Source organism: Sander vitreus, chromosome 5, assembly GCF_031162955.1.
Source record: "Sander vitreus isolate 19-12246 chromosome 5, sanVit1, whole genome shotgun sequence".
In the NCBI taxonomy this organism is placed as follows: Eukaryota; Metazoa; Chordata; class Actinopteri; order Perciformes; family Percidae; genus Sander; species Sander vitreus.
This window is the reverse complement of record NC_135859.1, coordinates 17656774-17678883: the sequence shown is the minus strand read 5'-3', so window position 1 is coordinate 17678883 and position 22110 is coordinate 17656774. Positions and strand designations below refer to the sequence as shown.

Here is a 22110-nt window from a genome sequence, read left to right as displayed (position 1 = left end):
TCAAATTTGATAATGTGGAATAAAATAAATAGCGCTGGTATTCTTTTCTTTTTAAAATACATAATCTGTAAAATGTGTTGTTAATTATTCCAATTGATTCCAATTAAAAAAATACATATACATATTATGAATTCTAATCTATCTAATCTTTAAACCGCAGCCGTAAAATATATCCAACCTGGCAACGCCACAAGGCCTCAACATCCATGCGCAACATTTTCCGGATATTTCTGTAATCCTTGGTCTTTGCCCCTACATTTAGCCTGTCAGGTAGCACTTACTCCCAGTCTGTGTACAGCCCAAACAAGCTTCGTCAATTAAATGGTTATGATTTCATTACAGATGGATAATATTAAAATGTGGGCTGTGGTTTGGGTGTACTTCTGCCAATCCTAATGAAGGAAGCATGGTTTTAGCATGTTTTTTGTACGTAGCCTGAGATGGAAGTTGTATCTATTAGACAAAACCCAGGGCAAAATACCTAAACATATCCGCTGTTAACCTAGCTACAGCAACCCGCCAAATTCTAAAGCTGTTGAGTTATGTCGATTCTGTGTGTTGTTTTAGCTGTCTGATTTTTTCAGTGGAGTGGTGAGTCACTACCTCTTTATATACAGTCTATGGTTACTATAATTATTGTAGTTCGACAATTCGCCATTGGTCATAGATATTAGCAGGTCATCTTACATTGTGTTGGTCTACTAGCATTAGTAACATTTAGGTGGAGTTAACGGGCAACTGAATTATTAGCTAGAAACTCTAAGCTAGCCTGGCTAATTGAACACATTTCAAGTAAACTACTCATATTGAACCATGTTTAGTTCAAAATAAATATGCTTTTTCCTCCATGTAACTTATTAGCTCCACGAAATGGCGATGTGGAGCGACGTTGAACTTCTGACCAACGAGGATACAAACACTGTCCGTTTCGGCAGTGTGTCAAGGGAGGAAAATGGTAGCGGCTTGTATCAGGTGGATACACTGGTCAAAATATCCACTGCCAATGAGGTAACGTTAACGAATGTCAATATTTACAGTACACGAACTCGAATATGCTCTTGTATCCCTGTTACTCAGAATCAGAATCAGCTTTATTTGCCAGGTATGAGGACACATAGGAGGGATTTTGCTTTCGATTATACATTGCTCACAATGTGCTTACTCATACAAAACAAACAATATATACACACACTATAAACAGAAACAATATAGACAGGTTGAGGCAGTAGTGCAATGAAGAGTGCAGGAGTAAATTATTTGTATGATAAATTATTATTATTTTAATTATGGAGCATAGTCCAAGGGATGCTGGAATAAATAAGTATTACATATATTATATTACAATATGAACAGTATGAACAGCTCTGAAATAGAGAATGATGAATAAATAATAAGTGTAACCAGTAAACAGGTGCTGATTAGAGACAGTGTTGCTGGGTTATTGCACAGGAATTGAACCTGACACTGTGAGTCAGAAGTCAGCTGTTCATCAGAGTGATGGCTTTTATTTACTTCGCACTCACACACCTAGGGGCAAAGCGAATCATTCTGCAGTTTCCTTCTTTTAAAGTAACGGTACTACAATAAGTAGTAGTGGATACTTTAGGTACAGTCTGTCGACCTACTAGTGAAAGCACTGATCAGCCATAGGATGGAAATGCTGGTTCTTGCAGGTGCAAGCAGACCCCCGTCTCTCCTCCTCCAGTGGTTCAAACTGGAGCATTGTTGTTGCTGACAAGACAGTTATCCTGTTTGACCAGAGCTATCAGACCATCCTGCTGCTTCTGCACTTTGGTATGTTCCTCCTTTCATCTTCACACTATTCTACTGTATATCTACTGACTATCTGTCAGATGTCAGTTTGTGTATGTGGTTGCACCCAAATCAGGAAGTCCAATCATTTGTTAAGAGATGGCTGATGAGCACTGCTTTCTCTGTGTTAAGGCTGCCTGTGTTGTACAAACTAAATCAGTTCGATATACTGTAAAGTTTAAGTCACATGCCAGATTTCATCATGTTTTTCCTTTTTGCAGCTTGACCTTTCACAGTAACTACTGTACATTAATACCACAACTTATTTTTCAGAAACTGATGTGGATGCCATTGATGTATGCCTGGAAGGACAGTTTTTGATGGTCTGTGAAAGAAATGGAAACCTTCATTTGGTCTATGTTCCACACAAGAGAATCCTTCTCACCAAGGTATGAGTGCTGTTTGATATTTTTAAGGCCTTCCAGTGTTGGATTACGTTAGATATGATCGCTCTGTCTGGTCTTGAATTGTTATAGTGTATCTGTCTGATTTCACCTACGCTTGAAGAATAACACTCTCAACTATAGACGATGGCACCAGCTCTAATAATCCTGAGTTGAAATGAGTGCACAATGTGTTTCACGTATGTACATTAACATGTTGTAATTTTCTTTGTTTGTAGGCTTTGGTAGAGAAACCATCCAATGGAGATAAGAAAACATACCACTATCTCAACATAGAGGAGGACAAGGCATCCTTTGGTAACATTTTTAAATTAATATGATAAATGAAGGTGAAATGTGCACTGGAAACCTGAAGGAACTTCTAACTCTAGGTGTTTAATGATGTGTTTTATGTTTTCTGAATGGTGGGTTGCCAATTTCTCAGATATATTTTTTCTTGACAGGGATGTACCATGTGTTCCTTCTCATAAAGGATGGGTTTTTCCACATTACAAACCTTGCATTGGGAAAAATCGAGACAGGTATCAAAACATCATAGGCAGTATACTTTTAAGTTCTATTGGAGACATTGTGTTGACCAGATTAAACATTCATTCTTCTTTTGTCAACACAGCCATTGAAAAAATGGATGTGGGAGCTTTGAAAGAGGTAGGTAAAGGCAATCTCCTTTCCATGCAATAGCAAACTATGTTTTTTTTTGTTTTTTTTTTTTTAATAACAGCAGAACTATAACCCCACTTTTCCTCAACTCAGCTCCAGTCGCTCCTCAAGATAGACTTCTGCTCCACCAGTGATTACCATGACGAGGGCTGCAGTACAGCAGTGATGTTCAGTCTGGGCCGTGAAACCCACTTATTGATCGGGGTCAGTGTCTGTGAGAGAAGTGTTTATTCATTTATTTACCACCTGCAGTTATGATACATATTTAAAGGACAAAATGAAATGAACTCTTTACAAATGGACGATGGTACTTCAAATATTTATTGCTTATTTTATTTCAATCCCTTTTTATACTATGATGTTGCATGTCTTCTTTTCCTGTAAATGTAAGCATATGAAGTATGTTTTCAAGATGAAAACTAATCTTTACCATGATATTAACAGAAACTTTAAATTAAGCTTTAAGCTATTCGTGTAAATAAAACTTTACCTAGGAATTGTAGTTAATTCTTATATAAATAGTTAAACAAAATGTACTCTTGATGTTATGTGTTATTATCGCAGGGGGATAAAGAAAATATTGTGACTCACTGGACGATGGACCCTAGTCAGGCCAAGATGTGCCTTGCTCAATCTGTCAACAGCGGCTTGATTCCAGGTCAGCGTTTTCTCCATCTACAGTGCATAGTTACACATTGTTAATGTGCCTTTTGGAAGGTGCTGAATATTTATTATCATCTACATATTTAACTTTTTTCCCGACGTGTATACTGTATAGTATAGTAAAACACAAAGTATTGGGTCAAAGAGGAAATATAAACACAATATGAAACAGTTGCGGTTTAGAGTGGATTCAGTGGGAATTGTAACATATATTCTCCTTATATGTTTACTTCGAAGGTGTGAGGAAGATGGTGGTGGTGGAAAATCTCTTGTATATTCTTGACACTGAGGTAAGTTTAGTGGTAGCACCTGTAGCTGTTGGATATACCATTGCATGAGATTTGATCAAAAGTATTAGAGGTTTACATATGGGTTGCTTTGTGTGGTTATTTTTTCCGGCTGCAGGATGCCCTTAGTCTTTGGGACCTACATTTCCTCGTCATGATTCACTGTTGGCAGGATCTGGCCATTCATGACTTTGAACTCACCACAGAATGTGGCTCTGCCTCCATGGTGGCGTACGTAGTATCAATGTTTTATCACATACTGTAGCTGTAAATATACAGAGGAATGTGCCATAATTAAACAATGTAAAAAATGCTAATTAATCTGTGTGTATTACAGTCAAGACAAGGGCAGCATGAAGATGATTACGCTGACAAAGCAAGACAACAGTCAGGTAACAGTACAAGTCCTTTTGAAGAAACTGTAATAGATGATAGTCTCAATTTCTATTCTGATCTCGATATGCTGGTTTTAATTTTTTAGATCAACTCACTGCAAATACGATTTCTGCCCTCCATGACTGTTTGCTACTCTCTGGATGTCTCCTCAGTGTCCTGCCTGGTCCAGACAAAAATAAACATGGTAAACAATCAACACTTATTAAATTGTTTTGTGGATGGATATATGGACTTGTGCTATTTCTAGATGTTAATATTTCTGCACATTAAAGTCAATTGTTTTATCCTCTGATTTCAGGATACAATTTATTTAGTTGAGGGGATTTGTGAGAACCCAGAAAGGTCAGCAATGTTCTTTATGATTACTATGATGTTCAGCTAGTACTTATGTGATATGGTGAATATTTTAAAATATTATGTGGTCTTTTTTTTTCTTGTTCTTCATTAAGTAGTCGAGGAGAGCCTTTATCTTCTGTTGTTGTCAGATGCTTCACGGAGGCTTTACCTGAGAACAGGTACCTAACTTTGATTTGATACGTTTCAACGTTAGTTGCAGTTTGTGTAGTCTACATGATGTCAGCATAATTTGACTTTTCTATATTCCCAGACTTAGCAGACTTCTTCACAAACACATGTTTGAGGAGGCTGAACAGTTTGCCATCACATTTGAGCTGGATGTAGAGGTAAGTGGAAAAGTATAATTCATGTGACTGTTGTGGGCTAGACTTTTATTTTTGTCCTTTGGCCTCAGTGGACAATGGAATAAAAGATGTTTACTATTTCACCAGGGAATTATGATTTTAGAGTAGAAAAATACTTTTGTATTGTTACTTTATTTGGTGTGGTGCAGCTGGTGGTAATTACTAACTTAATTGGGGCTATATTCATTTAACAATCATATTTATGTTCAGCTTGTTTACAAGGTAAAGCTTGACTTTGTGCTGGAGCAGCTGGCCTCTGCATCAGTGGGTGGCTATGGACAGGATGTGTGGTCTGAACTTGTGGAGGAGGCCAAGACCAACCTGATGAAGATCACAGTCAGTTATTTAGTCTAATCTCAGTTTACAGTTCCAAAATGTTGATAACCTCTTGAATTAGTCATAGCAAAGTAAAATTGGGATAAAGTATTAACCCCTCACTAATAGATATTCTTTTTTTGTGTTGCTTAGGATGAGCAGTATGTGGTGGAATACTGCCTCAAGGCTCCGTGGCCAACCTTTGAGACAGCAGAGAAAATGCTAAACCATGCTGCCACAAGATACTCCTCCTTACAGATCCAAGAGGCCTTGGCCAGGCTGGCAACATTCTGCAGCCTGCACGGCCTGGAAAACTTCAAGTAAATTCAAAGTCTTAGTGGTCTCCTGTGTTGTACAGTACATTTTCAATAATGTGGTTTGTTCATCATGTACACGTAGGTGTGATTTTAGTATGTTGTTCTGTCATCAATAGTGGCATCGCCTGGATTGAGTTTCTGAACAGCACTGACAATTTACTAGACATTCTGACCCACCTAAGAGAGGGAGACATGAAAGGTGCACAGCTCATTTGGCTCAGATGTGAGGTAAAGAACAGTTTCATGCACTTGATGAAACAACACTGAGAAATATCATGGTCAGTTGTGATGTTGTATACTGCTGGATTTTGTGACAGGGACAGATTGCGACAGAGTTTGATGAGAGCAAGCTTGAAGCTGTGCTCAGTGCCATCCCAGAGGACCTGCCATCCCAAGACCTCTGTCCTTGGTTTAGGACAGTGTTTGTTTCTTTTGTGAGGAGAGTGCTTCCAACAGGACAGGTAGGATACATTTTCTCAAGCATAAATTACTGTCACCTTTAACATACGCTATGTTTTCAGTAGTAAAAGTTATTTCTGTATGTACCCATAGAAAATCCTGGCGAGATGGCTGGAGCAGAGGGCAAGGAATCTGGAGTTAACAGAAAAGGTAAAAAGCTTTAGTTACGTAAAACCAAGCTTTGTAATCATGCACTAAAAGGCAGCATAACTACTGGTGATGAGCATACATTCATTTGTAGTTCTGATGATTTGAGAAAAGTATTGCAAGCTTAAATCACAATAACATAGTATGGTGAAAAGCCCCACCCATCACATGCTTAATACACTTATACATCTGTTTTTTTTAATTTATTTAATTAATTTTATTTTCTCCATTAGTTGTATAAAACGTTGTATGATAAGTATAAGTCACGGTAGGTGAACCAATGATAATAAATATAATGTGTTGTTCCAGGGTGCTTGGCCCCAGAATGGGTTTGACTTGGCTGTGCTTGGACTGCCTTCCCTATGGACATGGATGAAATCTGTAAGTTAGCCACGTTTTTCTCTTTCGCTATAAATGAGTGTTTGTGCCTTCACAATCATGATCTACCTGTGGGCGCAAATTGTGACATCATGCGGTCCATGTTTTTTTTTTCTATCTTTTTATTTTTTAAATTTAATTTAATTTTTTATTTTTTTTTGAAGGATGATGATTATGGTGCCAAAGAGGTGGAGAACCTCAAGTCCTTGGTGTCCAACCTCCGTCGGCTCCTGGACCTCCACCAGAAATACAACTGCAGACTTTCACTTTCAGTCTTTGAGAAGGTTTGTCTCTTATTAGCGACATATTCTAATTATATTTGAGTTTCAAACAAGCTTCCAATATCTCCAGCAGGAAATAATATTTTATAAACGTGCAAAAATTGATTGCAATTGATTTAATTATGAAAATGAAAAAGCATCTGTCCTCTTTTTTGTGATTAACAATTTTTTATAAGTATCTGACTTCTAAGTACATTGTGGTGTTGTGTTTGTGAGACATTTTGAGTGGATTTTACATTTGTTCCTATTTTAATAATGTATCTTCCTTGTGGATTTGAAAGGGAAGTGTACGGAGTGTCGCATTCTTCATGCTGGATAAAGTGCCGGCTCCAGAGCTGATCGCCCCCACAGTGGAGAGAAGTATCCTGCCGTATGCGGAAGAGCACGGGGTTCCTTTTGATGAGCTACTTCTACAGTACATCAAAGTAAAACTCCACCACTTCCAAGCCCACTGGGAACAGACATTTCATTTCCCAAATGCCTGATGTTAAGTGTTTCTCCTCTCATCTTCTCTAGGATCTGCTGGAGCGCTGCAGTTCTCAGACCACAACACTTTTCACAGAATGGGAAGCTAAAGCGGTGGCTGTGCTGGGTTGCATGACTGATACTGACGTACGTTTATGTAACATTTTTACAGTTACACACAGTTCATGACATGTTAAAGGTTTGTGAGCACAACTATTTGAGTGGAAAAACAGCTGTAACCGCAGTAAAACAATAAGATAATACAAAAAAACAATAGTTTGTGCTAGGATTTGTGAAATCTCACATTATTGTATTTCCTGCCAGCTGATGGTGGATGCTGTGCTGGAGATCATGCAGAAAGCTGTAGTGCCCTGGAGTAATGTGGTAGAAAAACATGTTCAGCAGTACCTTGAGATGGATGGACCAAAGTATGTTTGCATTGTCTCCTCACCCTGTTTTTTGTATACTAGTACAAATTTGGTAATATTAGCCATTTCTATATAATTTTCTTCTAACTGATATATTCCCCAGACAAGAGCTTTTAAAGGAGAGCTACCGTCTGATGGAGATCAGGAAACTTCTCAGGGGCTATGGGATCCGCAACTTCAACCTCTCGAACAGCACTCAAATTATGGTAATTTTGATTTGATTAATTGTGTGTGACATCTGACGTCTGTTGTGCCTGCCTATAAACTTTCTGTCATATACTATATATCTTCCCCAGACGCTGATTACGTACATCCTAAAGCAAGACTTGCCAATGTCTTTAGAAGACTCCCTGACATTAGCTGCAGCTTACAAACTTCCAACCTCGCAGATAAATTACCTGTATCTCATCCAGCTGATTGGCCAATGCAAGGTATGCTCATCCACATGAGAATATGAAATCACCAATATCCTTTTCTTTTACATTCTCTTTTGATGTTTTTATGACATATTGATAGGAAGTCTTTTATGCTGCTTGCAGACTGAGGAATGCCTGGCTGTCCTGAAGAAGCTGTCCCCTGCAGAAGCAGAGTGTGTGATCGAGCGTCTCACTTCCTGGGCTCGGCTGCAGCTGGAGGATAAAGCCCACATATCTGATGAGGTGAGGAGAGGAAAGATGTGATGTTTTTGAAATAAAAAAGCATTTTACGGGCTTGTACTCGAGGCTAAATTTTCACCACCTCAAGATCTGAACATAAAAAGTAGAACAGAATAATGATAAGCATCAAATCATTCTGGCATTTTGTATATCGGAAATTTCTCTGTCTTCAATAGCACAAGAAACACCAGAGGGTCATAGCTCAGGTGGTGGTGGAGGCTCTGAAATACCTGCATATACTCCAAAAACGTAAGTACTTACTTCACACAATTCTGAAACATGAACAGCAGGGTGGCATAGGGAGTAAAGTATCCTTCATTCAGAAATCACAGTTTCAAGTCCCTCAAGTCAGCAAACATTCACCCTTCTCATTACTATAGATACACCTTGATTGTCTCTACGCAGCTTACAGACAAAGGTTTGGGAAAGAAATGTTGTAAATGTTCACCTGAACATCCAAGAGTGACACCAGGTTTCATGTCCTCTGCAGATGATACTCTTAAAAGCATGGAGTGTGAAAACAACCTCATTATGTTCAAGGCGATCGCCCACCTACAGGTGAGTTAAATTTAAGGAATGTTTTATGGGTTGTTCCTTCTGTTCTTTAACCTGTTTTTTGTTGTTTTTTTCTTTTTTAACATGCAAACTATTTGTCTGTTTCCTCAGGAGGACTTTGATGTTTTCTTCACCCCCTCCAACTATGAGGATCCAAACATCCGAAAACAGATCCAGGACCATCACATGACAGCCTATGAAAACACACGTGGCCGCCATTCATCTAAGCTAAAGGCTACGACAACTCCAGTTGTGGCTAATGATCCCGATGGCAAGACCAAGACCATCTCCACAGAAGCTGGCTTACGTCGTCTAGGAAGGCAGCTGCAGCGCACCGAGCAGGAGCTCTGGTCTGACTTGGCCCTGCGAGCTCTGGGAGTGGGCAAGGTGGACAAGGCCCTCAAGATCCTCAGGTTTGCATGTGTGGAGGCTGTGCCATGTGTATTAATCCAGGGGTGGGAAACTGATAGAGCGTCCTGTTGTTGTTGTTGTTTTTTTACCCTTGAGTTCCTAGTGAAAATATTTTTTATTCAGACTACAAAAAAAAAAACAGCCCTGTCCAGTAAGGCATATGGAGAATCACCATGCTTTTCTTTGTTCTCTTTCCTTCATTTTTTCAGTGAGCTGTATGAACACCACTATAACACCAGCACAGGGAAGGTTTTGTTCACTGCTGCCAAGACGTTATGCCAGATGCTGGAGGCAGATGTGCCCATGGTGCTTCCTGATGACATGGACTTGCCAGCAGTCATCCATGATCTTGCCTGCCAGGCTATCACTGTGTGCCACTCAGGTAAAGAACACATCAATGATGTTCAACAACCTTTTATGTTGGAAAAAATAGCTGTTATGTAAATCCGCGCTGGAGTTAGACACCTTTTGATCTTTGTTAATTTGTTGCGATCTAGCAGTAAAGAAATGAATACACTTTTGTTGTGAAAACTAAACTGGGAATGTATCCTCTGTCTCATCTTAAAAAGTATTAGTTACACACACAGACTGTAAAAATAATGGGTGATTCTTCTGGGCCTGATATCACTCTCTTAGCTCAGCGCCATTGCAACCATAAAAAACAGCTGCGTCATACGTCACAGATGCTATGTCCACTATTTTTAATAGACTATGGTTACTTATCACATAGATGATACACAAACAGCAAAGCTATAGAACAAGCAAACATTATTTTTAATATATAATTGCAATAGTTTATTTGGTCTTGTTGAAGATGCTGACTGCCTACAGGACAACAGACAGTGAAAAGACTTGTTTTGCAAATTTGAAAGAGCATCTAGGCTAAGTAGTTCACATGAAACCAATGTTTTTCTCTTTGTTTAACATCTGAACTCTGAGCCAACCTGGCTGCTCTCGTTTGCTTCAAATCATCCCGAAGAAAAAAAGACAATATTATAATCACTGTTGCAGATTTGCTTCTGGACTGTCTGGAGCTCTGCAAGTGCACAAGGATAGCTATGGATGTCTATCATCAGTGTCAGTTATCAGACAACTATGGCTTTATCGCCAAGGTCAGTATCTAGTCTTTCTTCATAAAATGACACAGTATTTTTGTCTGGTTTGTGCTTAATATGTTCTATGATATATATTTCTGCAGATTTAAATCGGCCATCTTATTTTACAAATTAGTAACTGGGAATCTACCAGGTGAGCTCAGATAATCGAATTAGATAATAATATTATCTATTATCTACAGTAACAGAATTTTCAAGCAGGAGTTTGTGCGATTACAGTAAGATATCTTTTGGCTTTTTGAAAAGTTCCCGGAAATAAGCAAGGAAGCCCCCTGGAAGTTACAATTGAGTAATGCCTCCACTTTACAAAGTTATGAAATTAACCAAAAGCATAAAATAATGTTTTGTATTTGCATTGTTTAACGACACAGGATTTGACCTTGGAGACAGAAAAAGATCCACATTCTCAGTGGAGTTTTCAGGATGTTTTTAACGAAGATTGCATTGTTCTGGACCCAGTGTCTGTGCTTCCAGTCCAATATGAAATTACCAACTGCTTGCTGCCTGTTTCTCGGGGTAAGATGCTCAAATCAATCATTTACTGAATGTCTATTTAGTATTACATCACCTTAGGTAGTCTTCAGCTAACTGGTTTCATCAGCTGTTGGGCTAATTTTATTCCCAATCCTGCAGATACCAAACTGTACCCACTGGACTGCTCCTGTCTGTCACACTGCTCATTTGAAGACGGTCTGTACTTAAGTTTATATTTCATTGTTATTCCTTGAACTTGTGATTTTGAAAGCTTACCTTTATCTTGCCTGACCCACATGCAGGATCAAACTACCTACGGCCCCTCCTGGGTCCCTTGGACAACATGTTAGAGATGTTACAGGAGTGCAGTCAGCTGGAGCTGACCCTCAGACTGCTGGTCAACTCATACGGCAGCTGCCTGCAGCATGTCACCTCTAATGTTATGGACGTAAAGCTCAGTGTACAGGTATGGCTGCAACATATCCAGTGGTGCTGTCAGTGCCACTGCCATATGTGTTTCTGGAACAATTGTTTGCAGTTAGACCAAGCAAACATATTTTGTCATGTTTATAGTGAAAATGTCGCAGTAAACTATTAACTCTTCTTTCAGCTTTATGATGCCAGAGAGCTTAAGATCTACAGCGCATGCTTGAATAATCTTCGAAAGAAAACTACTTCATCTCTGAATGCCGTTGCTGTGGCTCTCTTGAACAAGGTGAGTCTACTGAGACTGGGAGGTTAGTAGCAGGTTTACTGAGTTTTAGTATATTTTAAAAATAACTATCTCTATTTTCTATGGGCTGCAGGTGTTCAACTGGAGGGTGGTTGATTGTGATTTGGCTATTGGACTATGTACGCTCCTCTCCAAAGTAGAAGTCTCCAAAATTTTGTGGAAGGTTATTGACAACACCTGGCAGAACTATGACAAAATCTTGGTAGGCAATATGATTGTTCTTCTGTATTTTATTGTCAAACCTTTTTTTGTTTTATTCATGAAAAATTAAAGAGAAAGAGCCAGGCTTGGAATCATTGATATTTTTTAAATCAGCCATGACAAAACATTAAGCAGTTTGTTGGGAAAAAGAAGATTACAAGTACACACGTGTATATGCACATCTCCATTCATGTTTTCAATCAGCGACTGCCACTTGATTTTTCAGGCTGTAGCCAGGATCGGGGCCAATCTCTGCTACTTGTACAGTGAGGCAGAGGAACAAGAGAAGTTTCTCTCTGTCATCACTGATGCTGAATGGGGCATCAAGCTCAGCAAATTAGAGGTGTGTGGATGAAAAGCACTTCATATTTATATTCACATTATACTTCACAAGTAGCTGTCTCTCTTGACTTGACATTTAACGTGACCTGACGTCTAACATGCTTGCCCCTGCTCTGCCACAGATATCCATCCAGCCAGTGTTCCGTCAGCGACCTGAGATGAAGAGTAGTCTAATCCCTGATCTGGTGAAAAACAGGAGGATCACCCCAGACATTATCCTCCAGTACTGCAGGTCAGCTGCTCTAACTACAGTGTTCTTTCACTTTTGGGTCCAGAAATGTTCAGTATTCTTTTCCTTCCTGTGCTCACTTCTACTTCTGTCTGCAGTACCTTTGGTCTAGACACTGATGGTGTGATCAACCAGTACATTACCACCTTACTGCTCCTCCAAGAGGACGAGGAAGGTGCCGGTGACCCAGGCCCAGGCCAGGAAGAGGTGCAGCCTCTGTGTCATGCAGATGCGCTGGAGCGAGTCTTGCAGATTATCCCGATGTTACACAACACCAGCGAGCTCACCGACAGCCTCTGTGCTGCCATATCCAAGGTTTGTGCATGGGGACAAACTGAAGGAGGGAAAACTTCATTAACATGAGGGCTCAGCCCTATTATTTTCTTTTAGTTGCCAACCCAATTAACCAATATTGCCCAGAATTACTGACATACAGTACTTGGTTTAGTACTGCTATGGCAAACCGATTCAAGACAAGTCTGAGCTATACCACTGAAAGGAGTTTACTGTCATAGTTTATTATTTTGGTGTTTCTGTCCTAAACAACATTTAAGTTTGACTATTCACCTAACTTGTAAAATGCCTTTCTTATACAGCTCAGCCCTTACAACTATGAGAGGATCGAAGTAGTGCTGAAGATCATACAGGCTGCAGATGAGAATGTGACAACCTTTTCTATTAGTCAGGTAATAAAAACAAATTGGTATTGCAAATAATTCCTTCAAAATGCATTGTGCAGACTAGCAACCAGTGTCTTTTTAATGCACAGGCAATGGGCCTCCTTCAGCACCTGAAGTCCTACAAGAGAGTCTCTCCTCCCTCAGACGTGGAGAACACTCATCTTCTAGAAAACAGCCTGCTGCCAAACTTTCTGTCCAATAGCAGATTGCCCTTCCATCTGCTTTTGCAGACCAAACATTACTGGAAGATCATCTGTGAGTTTCGTGCTTCAGTATTATTGCTGACAAACTCAAATTACTCTGATTGTATTAGATCTGCGCTGGTTGCCATACCGACCAAGTACAGAGTGTGTGGACTGGTAGCTGGAGAGGTGTCAGTTCACCTCCTGTGCATTGCTGAGGTCCCCTTGTGCAAGGCACCGAACCCCCAACTGCTGAGGGGCACATGTCCATTTAGTGTGTGTGTGTGTGTGTGTGTGTGTGTGTGTGTGTGTGTGTGTGTGTGTGTGTCGTGTATAAACAAATTAATTTCCCCTTTGGGATTAATAATGTATGCCGTCTTCTTCAAAACTGTTTTTTCTGTTTAGCTCCTGAGCTTTGTGAGGAGACCTTCCCCACACTTCTTCTGATTAGCAAACTGATGAAGGTAAAGCACACTAATTACAGTGTAGCCTTACTCTGTATAATCACAAAAGATATATAGATTTATCCGTTAGACTGCTCAGTTTATTCAAAGCTTCCTGTCTCTTTCCAGGTGAGCCTTGATAAGTTATACATGTCAGCAGCAAACCATGTGTTTGAGAAGAAGATGAAGCCTTTACTCTTAGAGCAGAGGAAAAAAGGTCAGGGCCATGGCTACAGTAAGGAGACTTTCAAGGTGGCCAAGGCCATGATGGAATACATCCACTGCATCCAGAGCCCGGAGTGGGCTGCTGCCACAGCCCACAAGATCACCCAGGAGCTGCCACCAGGTGTGTGTCTGTCTTCGTTTTTGTCTCTGTGTCTGTCTCTGTGTGTCTGTGTTGACTGAATTGTTTCCTGTTCTCTACAGGCTATGAGAAGACAAAGTCTCTTAAGTTCTGTTTGGCTCTTGGAGATGCCTGGCTGAAGGATCCGAACCTTGAGGTCAGTGGTTATGATTGTTATATGGTATAAACTTCAAATCTTTCACATCCGGTTCGTTTTTCTTAAACTGGTTGGTTTAATCTACTCCCCTTTAATCCTGAGCAGGAGGCAGCACGTGCCAGAGGGGAGACCTTTCTGTCCAAGCTGAAGCTGCAGTTCCAGCGCTCGGCTACCGAGAACGCCTTGATAACCAGCCATTTAAACAGCCCAGAGCATCTGAAACTGACTGGGCTGCCAGCCAGACTCATAGTGGCTCTGTATGAGCACAGCGGTGTGGAGCAGCGCTACAGAGACTCGGGAGGTCAAACTTATCCTGGTGAGCACGCTTTGACACAGCAGTCTGCTGTAGAAGCTGAAGTAAAGCAATGTTCCTCTAGAAGCTTTATTTTCTTTAGGATTAAAGTGTGTTATATCACTTTGCACTGCCTTTTATGACATTGAATTATTCATCAGCTATAAATTATTTTCTACTTATTAACACTACACTATCCTGCTTCTTAATGAAGGCTAAAATTGTTTGATATGTTGTAACTGGGAGAAAGTCATCAACAATGTTGATTCCTTCTAATTGGATCATTTGCCTCTGAGCAGATATTCATGCAGTGGTTCAGGAAATAGCCACCATCAACAAGGTGGATCTCCTGAAAATCCGTAACATGATGTTGGAAAAATGGATCTGCAAAACAGGCCCTGCTGTCACCAAGGTATGTCTCTCTGAGCTTTTATTCACTAATCACAGTTTCTGTTCATCTGCTTACATTGTGTTTTATAAAATTATATATACATATTTTTCTTTGATAAAGGATATTGGTAATCATGAATGTATCGGCAACATCGAGGACGACCCAGACTTAATGAGGTAGAGAGTCAGTTGTTTGTCTGTTACACACATTTTTTCTTTCTCTGTATTATTTGACATCCACAATGATTGGGCAAAGAGTTGGAACACCAGTGTGTGTCAGCTTCTGTTTATTGCGTTTATTTGATGCTCTCAGGGTGGTGTACATGCTGCAGTCTTCACCCATGGATGATGCTGTCCGTCTCCTAAACCCTATCCTATCTGCTGAAACCTGGGTGAGTAATGCACTGCAGTGAGTCAAAATTGGACAAAGTGTCGAGAGAAAGTGAATGACGTCTATTTTTTGGATTTCCTCCTGTAGCCGCTCAGCACTTCTGGGCCTCGTCTGACCTTCTGCCATCGGACTCGAGCGCTGCTTTGTCTCGTCCGCCTCGCTGATTCGGCCACTCTGGAGGCTAAGTTGCAGATCCCCAGGAACAAAATTCAGTAATAGGAAACATGTTTAATATTACTCACGGAATAATTAAATGCCAAGTTAATTTAAGGGGTGTGTAAGATGTGTTAAAGATTCTGTATTTTATATTCCCATATAGATATTATCTGAAGTGCTACATCTTTGTCTCTCAACTGGAGGCATTAAACATCCCTTACACGGTGCAGTCTTTCCTCAGTAGTCCCAAAGAGGGCTTGGTTAAAGGGTTGTGGAAGAACCACAGTCATGAGCCGCAGGTACTTTTTTAACCCGAAAACATTGAAACTGTTCTAGCTAGTTACTTCACTCTAGTTCCACTGAAACTAAAGCACCCTTTGTCCTTTCAGGCGGTGCGGTTGGTGGCTGACCTGTGCTTGGAGTATCGGGTGCACGACCCTCAGCTGTGGAACAGTCTGCTTCAGAAGCTGCTGGGCTTCAACTTGGTGAGGCACCAGATAAAATCTTTCTAATCACACAATTCATCTCAAATTCTATAAAAAAAAAAAAAAAAAAAGATAATTGAATGCAGTATCTCACTCATACATGATGTCTATGAAGTTTTTCTCCAGTCTTTGTAAAATTGTTGAGGGGGACATTACAACCTGTGTGCATGTTTTTCTCCCTCAGATCAGCCACCTCCAGAAGGTGCTAGAGGCAGTAGTGGCGGTGCCTGCTCTGTGGGAGGTAACGTCATAGTTCATCGCTTTTATTTAAAGAAATGCAAATAATGCTGTCATTTATCTCTGTTACTTGAGACATGGTACATTTCAGTAAAGTGCAATGTGGTCCCAAAGTGTATATGATGTCTTCATTGTTACAAAATATCAGAAATACAACCTGCACCAGAGCCAGGACTCAGATGGCCAGTTGCCGTTCTTTAATAGTGACAGTAGAGATATAGACAGGAAATGTGAGCAGAGAGAGGGCTGGATATGAAATGCAACAAAGACTTCACGGCCAGAATTAAACCAGGGACGTTGCAGTTAAATAGTATGTGACTTAACCAATAAATGTGGAGCCAAAAGTATAACGCTTCCAACTATCACTGCTACAATACAAGTGATAGTGATAATCGAGAAAGGGCTGCAAAGCTAATTTTATTTACTTTATTTTCTCCCCAGATTTCCAGTTTCTCCAGGACCTGGAGGAGTATGATACTGGCACCTTTTGTCTCAGGTACTAAGTTTATAATGGTGAATTCACTTCCATTAACGGAACAGATATATGTGTCTTTAGGCTGACTGACCTTTTGTTATACAATGTTTTGGTAGAATAATTGATGCTGATTGGCTAGAAGGTTATTGATATACATGTTTGCAATGCTCAGTATGCTCCTAACTTTCTGATCTGTTTTCTTGGCGACAGCTTCTGTTCCTCTGAGTCCTGATCAACAGGCAACACTCTACAGGACCTTTGTTCTCCTCCTCAAGTACGCTTTTACTCATGTTCAACCATTTACAGCCAACTGTTCTGTTTGCTAGGACTATGTAGAACTTTCATGGACTGCTAGTACTCGAATATGAACATTTAAAACATGCATGATAGATGAAACTGTTTTGGGTTGGGGGGGGGGGGGTTTGGGTACACTGCATGGCAGAGTATACTGAACTGAAAACTTCATAATGTGGTTTCAAAGCAGTCTGGCTGTCCAACAGTGTTTAGAAACCCTTACACTTTATGTTCTAAGTCATTGCAAGGGTCTTAAAATAGTGCTTATTTTTAAGCACCTCGCTCACAAAAAGGGGATTGATGTTGAAACCATAATCTGTTTCATGCACCCAGGTTTGATTTACTGAATGTTGGAATTTCTTTATGAAAAAAGGCAGTGATGACCTGAATAATGATGATGATGATAATAATCATATTCTCTTCATTTTTATTCCAACTGTCCTGCCGCTCATCTTTCTTCCCAAGGTGCCCTTTCCTGTTGAATCTGGACCTGATAGGAATTGCCAATCGCTTCGCACAGTTCAATCTGCCAGCCTTTGCCCTGGGAACTCTCCTTCTCATCCCCTGTGCCAATAAAAAGGCCCAGCAGATCCAGGTGAGTACATCCATGTCAAGACAACATGTGAGAAGGAACAGTTACACTTTACTTGACGGTATCTGCATAAGAGTGTTTATGACATAACGCAAGTGTCATTCGGTTTTTGTCATGACAGTGTCATGTCACTCTTATGTAGATACCTTCAAGTGAAGTGTTACCAAAGGAACCCTAATTACAATCCTATTGTGATGACCATCACTGTTTCTGCTGTTTCCAGGGCTTTCTGTCTGTTTGTAACCCAGTCGCTGTCCTTGAGCAGGTGGAAGAGCTCATGAACACCGGGGAATTAGCTGGAGTTCCCTCACAGGTTAGATGTAACTTTCTACTATTTGTACCACTTAAGGCTGATCTATGGTTGTATGTAGGCTCTACGCAGAGCCTACGCTGTAGTCTACGTAACTGGCCTACGCCATTTTTAGGATTTATACTTGCTACTTACTACGCTGGTGAGTCTGCATCGTTCTAGTGTATCTCTTTAAGAGAATAGCAGAGCCGGTGTGTGTGGTAGAGCGATTGAGAGAGTGACGAGGATTAGCTTCGGAGCTAGTACCGACTCCAGCAGCTGAGACGGCGAAACAAAGTGTCTCCCCTGTGCTTTCTGACCATGGTCGGAAAGCTGTAGCAGGAAAAGTTAACCCTCTCCTTGATTTCATGTTGTTCACGGAGAAGGAGAACCTGGAAACGAGTAGGGGGAAATGCACTGTTACCAAGCCATGGCCAAGTGGACCAATCACAGTTGTTGCGGTGTGTGTCGTTGCGACTTGCAGTTAGATTTCTGGGGAGGTGAATGTCAGGCTACGGCGTAGGGTCCATATCTACGGGTACCTACGGCGTAGATTAAATGCAGAATTATAAATCTAGCTTTACACGAGAAGTGACATTTCTACTACTTTAAACTGACACTTCACACACTTACACTTGAATTTACACTTCAACTTCATTCAGTGCACTTAAACTGCTATTTTAGTGTTTTTATTTTGACTGTCTCAGTATTTCAGCAATTCAAATGTTTCGACACATTCATATACACATTCTGGCTATAGGCCCCAGCATAAAGCTGTTAAACAGAAAACTTTGCTGGATAGGTGTGATGGTGTGAAAATGTTAAAGGTCTTTGGTGTTGTTTAAAAAACAACAAACATGTCAAAGGGATGTCTGATGCATTGAAACAATATTTGCATTATTGCAATTGTTATTGCTATTTATTTTTATTATATTGTATTGCATTACATTATGACATGACATTATTGCCTCCATGATTCCTCAGATCAGGGAGACTGTATTAACTTTCATCAGCCAAAATGGACAGCACCAGAAACTGTTGAAGACCAAACACTTTAAGCATCTGGAGCAGCTCATTGTGTCACGTGGCCAACCTAACCAGGTGAAAGACTTGGTGGACTACCTGATCAGCCAGAACTGGTAAGGTTTTTTTTGTTCGCCAAAATATCACAGGAAAAGCCAAAACAAAACCAATATGCTGATAAATGATAAAATCATACAGGAATCTATGTGTCGGTAGTAGGGGGCTGGACACTGGTCAAAGTGAAATATACATCAAATATCTCTTGTCATTCTTGTTTTGCATTACTGCTGGTAAGATGGAGAAGCCAAATCCAGACTGCCTGTCTCCAGACTGCCTTAACTCTGACAGAAAGGAATTTGTCCTCAACTGTTGAGATAACTCATCACTTTAAATGGTGACTCCAGGAGATCTTAAGGAACTGAAAACCTGCATATTTATTTTATTTATTTGTTTATTTAACAGGGATGACATAGTCATTGAGATCAGAAATTTGAATAATGTTATAACCATGTGTACAGGGATATAAAGAGAAAGAACAGGTTTCAAACAGGATGAGACTAATAAACAATCTACTGTCCATAACCATACATACATAGTTTATGTACAAACAACAAACGGCAATACAAAAAAACCATCATGTTTAAAGTTATAATACTATTTATGGTCAGCATTTTTAAAGCCAGTCTATTCACCCATTCAAGAGGGAGTGATGCTCTGGATTCATCCTACATTTAAAGGCACAATCTCTGAGATGTACAGGTCCCTCCACTGCCCCATCAGTCTGTGTAGTCTACATTACATGGCTTAATGAACACGGTCTGGAATTTGGACATTTGACGTTATGGATTCAGTTTTGGGGTTATACAGGGCTTGACATTTAATCTTTTTGGTTTTTCTTGAAGTTGTTCAGCTGTTCCAGTCTACTTTAACTGCTGACCGCCACCTGGTGTCTACGAATCTTAGAGATAAAGTGCAAAACAAAAAACCCACTGTATATGTTTGACATTGTCAAATGTAAGATTTTAGTTCTTCACGTCAGATTCTTCTATTCTGCTCTTCAGTCAGGACGATGCTGACTCACTCGCTCGTGAGTACATGAAACACAGAGAGCAGCAAAGAGGGAACACACTGACAAACGGATCACCTTCACCGAGCTGCCTTAAGGTACCTGAAACTGATATCCTGGACCCAGTTGAGTCTGGGCTACAGTGGAGAAATATTATTTTTGTTATTTTTATTTAAGTAGTTGTATTCATCATATTGGTTCAGATTGTGTCTTTCTTTTCTATTTAACCATTGTCACCTTGATAATTGATCTGTTATACAAACTTAACAGACCTGTAAATACACTTTAATTTGTTTTTCAGGAGTTTCTCAACATGCAAAATGGAGTTTCTGGATGAACTGACACTATTTCTGCAGCTTTATTTATGTTTTCACACTTGGTCTATTTTGGGCTCAGATGCAATATATCTTTCAACTATTAATGTAATCGTTTACTAAATGCTTTTCAATATAGATTGTGTGGCGGATTCCCTGAAAAAAAATGATCACGGTCAAAAATCAAAGGCTATTCATCATTTTTTTACATGGCTTGTTATTATTTGGTATATGTTGTTATAACTGTTGGCTAACATGCAGTAGAAAAAACTTCACTATCACTTTAAGTCTTAAAATGAAATGAATTTATGTCTGTGACGTAAAATAACTTAAATGTCAAACGTATACCTGAAAAAGTAGTTTGGTTGCTATTTCTAATTCTATTTGACTGTATTTCAGTCTTTCTGTTTTGGTGCATACACACAAATAAATCAAAGTATGTAAATGTTCTGTAGGATGCACTCCTTTATATATTTAACCCCCATTTTCTTAATTTAGGTTTACTATATTCTTTATTGTAAAAAAAATCTGTTACTTTAATCTCTGTGAAAGATATCCTGCCTAAGTACACATTTTTGCCACAACTCGTGAGTCCATATTTAGTTACCACATTTGAGGGGTACTTTTTTTACATCTGTTTTTTAACAACTGTGAAACTGTGGGTAAAACTCACACTTAGTCAAGGTTCAGCTTATATTTGGTAGATCATTTTCAAAAAGGGCTCAGGGGGCTGACGTGGTGCATGAACCACAAGCACTGTACATCAAGAAGATGCTTCCTGTTTGATTCAGCGGTAGAGTAGTTGATACAATGAAGTCAGAGCCGCATCTCAGCCAGTGTGAGCTTACTTCTCTTCCAAATTGCCTTGACTTTTAAAAACGGAGATTGCTGTGTGATTATAACGTACAGTAATAGTCTCTTAAATTTGTCTTCAGTGTTGGGTTGAAATGGCACATTTCACAAATCAAAGCCCAAAATGACGTGTTTTTGAAATTGGTGTCCATGTATGGGTTGAAATTAGAAATTGGGTTTTACTGTGCATGTCTTCCACAAATTCCACAAAAAATATATGTTTGGTCTGCATTGTAACCTAAGACTAAATATGGATATCATGTTTACAGTCTATGATTGTAATCCCTGAAATGTATAGAGAAATAATATTCATTACCTGGCAGTGTAACATATTGCTTGTGTATTACTGTATCATACCCAATACCCAAATTGAACAAGAACATAATCCCTCTCCCACCCCCATCCTCTGCGGTCTCCAGGAAAACAAAACAAATAAACAAACGGAAATCACACCTTGCTGTATCATACCCAATTTATCTTTGTGTTTACCATAATATGAAGAGCATGAATGGGAATGTAATGTGTATGCAAAATGTATTCTATAGAGACATGTTTTTAAAACCTGCCAATAGTTCTTTAGATAGTTGGTTGTAGTTTAATCTATTAGTAGTATTGCTTACTGTAAATGTGTATTAGAGATGTGATTCAAGTGTTTCTATATGAAGTTATTTATTTGAGATTATTATGTGCCTGTAAGGTAATTGAGTTTACTTTTGGTCAAGGTAACAACCCTTAAATGGCTGTCTGCATACTTTTTGGAGAACCATCTAAATGTAAGGGAGGAGGTGTTTGTGGTTTATTATATTTGTATTTATAAATGTGGTATGAACTACACTATCTGTACTGAAACTCATTGGCTGTTTCAAAGAGCTCACCAGATGCACACTTCTGCAGCGGCTTAAGTTAGTCGTAAATGAGCTGTGTGTCGTGCTGTTTACTCATTTATGTGAATTACGTTAGTAAGAATTACTTGTTTTTCATGTTGCATTAAATATTTTGCCTTTTGTATAATCAACCAAG

General features: G+C 39.6%; 1 protein-coding gene across 2 annotated transcripts; it reads left to right on the top strand.

Annotated features, from left to right (window-relative positions):
* Positions 1–444: 444 nt before the first annotated feature.
* Positions 445–21924, top strand: kntc1 (kinetochore associated 1). 2 transcript variants are annotated; one of them, XM_078250794.1, is made up of 62 exons: positions 445–591; positions 862–1008; positions 1674–1794; positions 2086–2201; positions 2435–2513; positions 2660–2737; positions 2830–2864; positions 2970–3080; positions 3441–3534; positions 3777–3829; positions 3945–4057; positions 4164–4218; positions 4308–4406; positions 4521–4564; positions 4675–4737; positions 4830–4905; positions 5134–5259; positions 5392–5558; positions 5672–5783; positions 5873–6016; positions 6108–6164; positions 6471–6542; positions 6704–6823; positions 7102–7245; positions 7337–7432; positions 7610–7713; positions 7817–7919; positions 8010–8144; positions 8253–8372; positions 8546–8618; positions 8860–8927; positions 9036–9337; positions 9545–9717; positions 10347–10447; positions 10822–10966; positions 11084–11140; positions 11227–11390; positions 11535–11639; positions 11731–11859; positions 12085–12201; positions 12323–12432; positions 12528–12744; positions 13026–13115; positions 13199–13364; positions 13697–13755; positions 13864–14080; positions 14161–14234; positions 14340–14550; positions 14826–14938; positions 15038–15093; positions 15230–15308; positions 15395–15519; positions 15627–15762; positions 15853–15948; positions 16133–16189; positions 16627–16681; positions 16871–16934; positions 17420–17549; positions 17770–17859; positions 18820–18974; positions 19920–20022; positions 20226–21924. In XM_078250794.1, the coding sequence occupies exons 2-62, from the start codon at positions 871–873 to the stop codon at positions 20259–20261; spliced, it is 6648 nt and encodes a 2215-aa protein (XP_078106920.1). In that variant the 5' UTR covers positions 445–591; positions 862–870; the 3' UTR covers positions 20262–21924. The 2 variants fall into 2 exon arrangements, with proteins under 2 accessions (XP_078106920.1, XP_078106919.1); XM_078250793.1 differs by having other exon boundaries at positions 4672–4737.
* The last annotated feature ends 186 nt before the right edge of the window (positions 21925–22110 follow it).

Excerpts from the sequence above, each read along its gene's own strand:
- kntc1 (XM_078250793.1), top strand. The coding sequence starts at position 871 with ATGGCGATGTGGAGCGACGTTGAACTTCTGACCAACGAGGATACAAAC. Across the intron at positions 8,619-8,859 it reads CCTGCATATACTCCAAAAAC|ATGATACTCTTAAAAGCATG; the intron begins GTAAGTACTTAC and ends TGTCCTCTGCAG. Across the intron at positions 17,860-18,819 it reads TAGCTGGAGTTCCCTCACAG|ATCAGGGAGACTGTATTAAC; the intron begins GTTAGATGTAAC and ends ATGATTCCTCAG.